The 6,448-nt window shown below is 43.9% G+C and overlaps 1 protein-coding gene across 1 annotated transcript; it reads left to right on the forward strand.

Annotated features, from left to right (window-relative positions):
• The first annotated feature begins 1,488 nt into the window (after positions 1 to 1,488).
• Positions 1,489 to 6,448, forward strand: LOC140784446 (conserved oligomeric Golgi complex subunit 4). Its single transcript, XM_073131863.1, has 2 exons — positions 1,489 to 3,338; positions 5,671 to 6,448. Exons 1-2 carry the CDS (start codon positions 1,497 to 1,499, stop codon positions 6,298 to 6,300), a joined length of 2,472 nt encoding a protein of 823 aa, XP_072987964.1. The 5' UTR covers positions 1,489 to 1,496; the 3' UTR covers positions 6,301 to 6,448.

Genomic DNA, 6,448 nt, shown 5'->3' on the forward strand with positions numbered 1-6,448 from the left:
GGTAATATTGAAAAAGCAAAGGTGGGCTCAATTCCAGATAGAATTGTTATCTGCATGGGTCGAGTAAATTAATTAGAGTTAGTTGATTTACTTATTATTTTTAATTTTGGATTGAAACGAATAATTTACAGTATAAGCCTAATAGGGTGACCTAATAAGATTTTATTTGTATAAGTATGAGTGGTCACGAGTTATTTTAAGTTTAGAATGAATATTGAGTTTAAATTTTATTATTTTGTATTTATATTTTTATTTGAGTTGATTATTTTTATTTTTCTAAGAGTAGATTTTAACTCTTTTTTCTTTGACGATCGCTGCAATGTCAGATAACTCCTTTTCAATCTCATTGCTTGGAATGATGTAGATTTTTTTTTATTATTTATAGTTTGTAGACCAGATAAAATTTCATTGAAGTTGGAAGTACCACTCCAATTTGAAGGTAGATCAATCAAAGTTTTACAAGAATCAAATTGATTCAAAGTATTGTTGCACCTACTCGTGCAGCAAACCTCGCACCAAGTAAAATTGAGATTCATCTAATACACTCACTCGTCAATGATAGAGATGCTAGACGAATCAAGATCTGGGTCTTTCCCGTTAACTGCTTTGATAACCACCCGACAATCACTAAAAAGTCAAATTTGAGAGCTTTTTTAGGCCTTCAAGAAGAGAGACTACTTCTCCAACCAGCAAACTCTCGTTGTGCTCTAAAAACATTGATATTTTCTAGCAATATTCTACTGGTACTCTGCAGATGGCAATCTCCACTCCTCTAGTATGTCCCCGAATCTAGGCAGCATCAAGCCAACATACAAAATCCCCTTTGAAGGGCACTTAGTGGACTCCTCATCCCTCAACGTTGTTGCTAGCAACTAACCAAGAAAATCACATAGTGGCTGGCATAGACAGTCTATCAGGCTCCTTCAAAACCTCTCTAGGTTAATCTCCACTCGCCTAAAAAACAAGATGTTTCTTGCATTTCATATCTCCCACGTTAGAGAAAAAATATACATAAGCTGATCAAGAGAGACATGCTCGCTCACGGTAGGAATCATGAGTCCAGACTCTTTAGGCACATTGCACCCGAGGAGGATATGCTTAGTAATCTCTAACTCAGATTTGCAAATAGGGTAGCTAGTATCTATCATTTGAGCACACATGCTTAAGGCTGCTGGAATAGAATGGGTATTGCATCCACAAGACGATGCCAAATAAAGGTTCTTACCTAGGGATTGGTTCATTCTTTTGCCAAACTAAATTCACTAGCTTTCTTACTGTTTCATAATTGGATGAAGAAGCCCAGTCTCCACTACAGAGCTCCCTATAAAAGGAGTTGGCCGAGAAGCCACCAAGTAAGGGTGTCTGGAAAAACTAAAATTCCAAATTGATTGAATTTCACTAATGTTTTTCAAACTCCTTTACTCTCTTATGTTCTTTTTTTTTTAATATATAAATATATATAGAAAGTCCGTAGACTTTCTCCCGGTGGATGATAAATGGGCTTACATTTTCATGTCCAGCCCGGTCTAAATTTGCAGTGTTGTAGGATTTCTAATAAATGGTTCGGTCCAGTCCGGCTTGAGAATGTTGGCCCGAATCTGATCAGGATCCAACTCCCTCCTTCCAAGATCCAACATCCATCTTCTCCGATCCCGTTTGTTCAGATTTTACCCCCCGATCTCGATCTCACCACCCCCACCCCCACCCCCACCCCAATGACGGTGGCCTCCCTCCCTCCCGATCCTCCCTCCCTCCCTCCTCCCACCGACGACTCTTCACTCCCATCCTCCATTGACTTCGGCTCTCCGGATGCTCTTTCCCAGATCCGCTCCCTAACCGATGTCGGCGCCATGACCCGCCTCCTCCACGAGTGCATCGCCTACCAGCGAGCCCTCGACCACCGCCTCGACTCCCTCCTCTCCCACCGTCCCGACCTGGACCGCCTCCTCTCCTCCCTCCTCCGCTCCTCCCCTCCTCTTCTCTCTCTCGCCCGCTCCGACGCCTCCCTCCTCCTCTCCTCCTCATCCTCCACCTCCCACCTTGCCGACCTCCTCTCCTCCCGCGTTCGTCTCCTCGACCTCGCCCAGTCCCGCGCCTCCTCCACCCTCTCTCGCGTCCACGCCTTCCTCGACCGCTCCCACGCCCTCGACCTCGCCCGCCGCTCCCTCGACGCCAACGACGACCTCCCCACCGCGGCCCAAGCTATCCACTCTTTCCTCCAAATTGACGCCCAGTTCCCCTCCTCCCGCTCCCAGCCCGACGACCTTCGCCGCGAGCTCCTCGAACTCAAGGCCCGCCTCGAGTCCCTCATTCGCCGCCGCCTATCCGCGGCCGTCGACTCCCAGGATCACCCCGCCGTCCTCGGCCTCGTCCGCCTCTTCCCCCTCCTCTCCCTCCGCGACGAGGGCCTCCAGATTTACGTCGCCTACCTCCGGAGGGTCATCGCCTTCCGCTCCCGCCTCGAGATCGAAAACCTCGACGATCGTGACCGCGCCCCCGCCCCCGACTTCGTGGCCTGCCTTACCGCCCTCTTTAAGGATATCGTCCTCGCCGTCGAGGACAACGACGCCGTCCTACGCGAGATCTGCGGCGAGGACGGCGTCGTCTACGCCATCTGTGAGCTCCAGGAGGAGTGCGACTCCCGCGGCACTCAGATACTCAAGAAGTACATGGAGTTCCGCAAGCTCGCATACCTCGCCTCCGATATCAACTCCTACAGCAAGAATCTGCTCTCTTCTGTTGCGGCCGCCACGTCGGAGGGGCCGGACCCGAGGGAGGTGGAGAGCTACCTGGAGGAGATCCTGGTTTTGACTCAGCTCGGCGAGGACTACACAGAATTCATGGTGTCCAAGATCCGGGGACTCGGATCCGTCGCTTCCGAGCTCGGTCCCCGCGCCACAAAGGCCTTCCGGAGCGGGAGCTTTAGCAAGATGGTACAGGATCTGACTGGTTTCTACGTGATCCTCGAGGAGTTCTTCATGGTGGAGAATGTGAGGAAGGCGATCAATATCGACGAGCACGGTCTTGACAGCCTCACGACGTCGATGGTGGACGACGTGTTCTACGTGCTCCAGAGCTGCTGCAGGAGGGCGATCTCAACCTCGAGCATCAACTCGGTGCTCGCGGTGTTGAGCGGGACGATTAACCTGCTAAGCAACGAATACCAGGACGCACTGCAGCTGAAGATGAGGGAGCCCAACTTGGGGGCGAAGCTGTTCTTGGGTGGCGTTGGGGTGCAGAAGACGGGGACGGAGATAGCCACCGCTTTGAACAACATCGACGTGAGCTCGGAGTATGTTTTGAAGCTTCGGCATGAGATTGAGGAGCAGAGTTTGGAGGTAAATGACGCTTCCTTTCATTCTTGTTTCCTTTAATTTCTTACATATAACACTTTGGTAATAAGTTCTTGGTAACTTAGCTTATCACATGCCGTCTAGAATTTATAGACAAGTAGTGGACAGTGGAGGCAGAATTGAAATTTAAGCAAAAGCAGTGTTTCCTATTGCTGCTCATGGCACTTTGTGGCAAGGTGAGCAAGAGAAAAGAAAAATATGTACCCCACATTGACATACATGTCTTAACTCTTTAATGAACTATTGATGCATATTATAGCCGACATATTTTTGACCTTGGTGCAAGAAGAATGATTTTTGGTTTGTTTGTTTTTGTTTTTCTGTTTGTTTTTTGTGATGAAACCAGAAGAATGAATGTAGGAGTTTTGCTTCCAATCTGACATATAGGGGATACCTATGTAAGCTCTAAGGTTTGATTGCAACCATAATGTAATCCAAAAAACCCTTCCAAGCCACCTTACTTTATGCTATCTGATCTATGCAATGATGTGGCAAGAATGCAAAGTAGGTCTTGAGAATAAAAATACATATCTTATTGGTAGCATCCACTTTATACATCTTTGTTCGAGCATGATTGCTTCTCTTGTAAATCCTAAGTGTTGTTCCATTCTTTGGGTTCTTCATGGATGAATTATCTCCTTAAAGGTTTAAAATGTTGTAAAAATTAGATGCTGCTCATACAAGATTAAAAGGGCCATATGTGGGTTCTGCAGTGTTCCTTTTATTATTGGTACTCTGATCATTGCATGAGTTGTCAGATAGTTTGCTGATTTGGCTTGGTTGTTTGGTATTTCAGAATTCAATATCTGTCACTTGAAGAGTGTTTTGTAGGAGAATCGTAGAAATCAGCTTACTGCAGTAGGCCACAGTGGCCACATATATGTTAGTTTGACTGGCAGAAGTCCAAGTAGAAACTTACACTGATCTTTGAATATTAAAATTTACTACTCAAAGCTTGAACACAAATTTATTTTGTTTTGCACTTAATGATGATAATTCTGCATAACTTGTCTTGTAAAGTTAATTTCCTAGAAGTCGTTGCTTTATTCCTCACGAGATCTCTGTTTTAAGTTCTGAATTCTATTTCATCAAAAAAAAAAAAGTTCTGAATTCTGACCTAGCAAGACAATAAATTAAGGTTGTGAGTGTGTGTCTACCTTGACGTAATCTTAAGGTATAGTGATTTGCATATTGCCACATGCAGGCCCAAGCACTGGTAGATCAGATGCTTTTTCATTTTCTCTTTCCAATGACCTTTCCTGACAATAGTTTCATAATTTCATTCCTAACTTGGTTTTACCTCAGTATTAGGTCTAACTGACTTAGTGGGTGAAGGCAAAGATGGATCTCTATTACTCTTTACTGAGATTTGAATAGATCAGCTGAAAGAAATTAAAGTTGTTTACAGGGTCAATTCAATCTGCACAGGATCCATTAAAGATGCACTAACCTTCTATTTCATTAGGGTAAATTACAGTTTGGCTCGATTTTAACTTACTCCTATGTACTTTAAACTTGAGCACTTACTCCTTTTGTCGTCCAGACTAAGTGGCAATAGTTAGTCAATGTTAACGGGTATGTAAAAATATTTAACCACAGAAATACAAACTATAATTTGACTAAGTCTAAAATGATGATGGTAGTGGTAATTTAGTTATTTAGCAATTTGCTTGTGATATAAACATTGGTATCAATGATGGTACTTGGTAGCAGTAGTTTGGTCATTTAATTTTGAATGGAAAATTCAAAAGTTGCTACTTTGTCTGGACCACAAGGGAGGTTAAGAGTTTAAATTTTAAGTATGGGACTGTAAACTGAAATCAAGCCAGTCCATAGGGGTAAAATTTAATTTGTCCTTCATTTTATCTATAGCATAATGCAATGTCATGTCTTTCATAATAAAGCTTCCCTTATATGGAGTTTGGTTAATCATCAAAGGTCAGTGAACTCTTTAAGTACCTCTCCGACAACCATTCAGTTATTGCCTTTTCCTACATCAGAGACATATAATGAATGATTTGCTATCCCAATGGCTTCCTGTGGTTGATATATTGATCTGGGAGTCAACTGTAACATGAAAATTGTGACATTGTTATACTTGTACAAAGTACACATACACACAGAAGTCCTGCTTGATGCTTCTTGCATTTATTGATGAAGAATGAATAATCAATGAATTCCCTCCAGTGAGGATCAATGCAATTGGGATAACCAGGGTCTGTTTTTTATATTAAGTTTGTCTGCGTTGGTGCTTTTCATATGCATGATTAGAATCTTCATAGTTCTACTAATCAATTCCTTCTGTAATGTGCCTCAGGCTTTCCCTGCACCCGCAGACAGAGAGAAGATCAAATCCTGCTTATCAGAGCTAGGTGAGATAAGTAGCGCCTATAAGAAGATCTTGAATGCTGGAATGGAGCAGCTAGTTGCGACTGTAACACCTCGCATTCGTCCAGTACTGGACAATGTTGCCACCATCAGCTATGAGCTCAATGATGCCGAGTATGGGGAGAATGAGGTGAATGACCCGTGGGTCCAGAAGCTTCTTCATGCAGTAGAAGCCAACATGGTGTGGCTACAGCCAACGATGACATCCAACAATTATGACCTTTTTGTGCATCTGGCGATTGATTTCATTGTGAAGAGGGTTGAAGTAATAATGATGCAGAAGAGGTTTAGCCAGCTGGGTGGCCTGCAACTTGATAAGGAAGTCAGGGCATTGATCAACCATTTCTCAGAGATGTCGCAGAGACCGGTTCGGGACAAGTTCTCCCGCCTCTCGCAGATGTCGACCATTTTGAATTTCGAGAGGGTGTCAGAGATCTTGGATTTCTGGGGGGACAATGCAGGGCACTTAACATGGTTGCTTACTCCTGCTGAAGTGAGGAGAGTGTTAGGCCTTAGAATCGACTTCAGGCCTGAAGCTATTGCTGCCTTGAGGTTGTAATTTTAAGGTCAGACTTTGTTGTCATCTTATTATTCTTTTCTTTTTCTTCAAATATACCTTATGAGAAGCTTGATATCATTGTTCAATCTATTTACCGGATATAGGTCATTGTAAGTTCATCTTGTTATGGAATTGAAGAGCTTGGTCA

The sequence above is a fragment of the Typha latifolia genome, chromosome 3 (assembly GCF_019914945.1).
Source record: "Typha latifolia isolate L0001 chromosome 3, TyphaL0001v2, whole genome shotgun sequence".
NCBI classification, from domain to species: domain Eukaryota; kingdom Viridiplantae; phylum Streptophyta; class Magnoliopsida; order Poales; family Typhaceae; genus Typha; species Typha latifolia.

Bases quoted from the DNA above. Each gene is read 5' to 3' on its own strand.
- LOC140784446 (XM_073131863.1), top strand. From the start codon at position 1,497: ATGGGCTTACATTTTCATGTCCAGCCCGGTCTAAATTTGCAGTGTTGT. The intron at 3,339-5,670 runs GTAAATGACGCT...AATGTGCCTCAG, and splicing joins TTGAGGAGCAGAGTTTGGAG to GCTTTCCCTGCACCCGCAGA.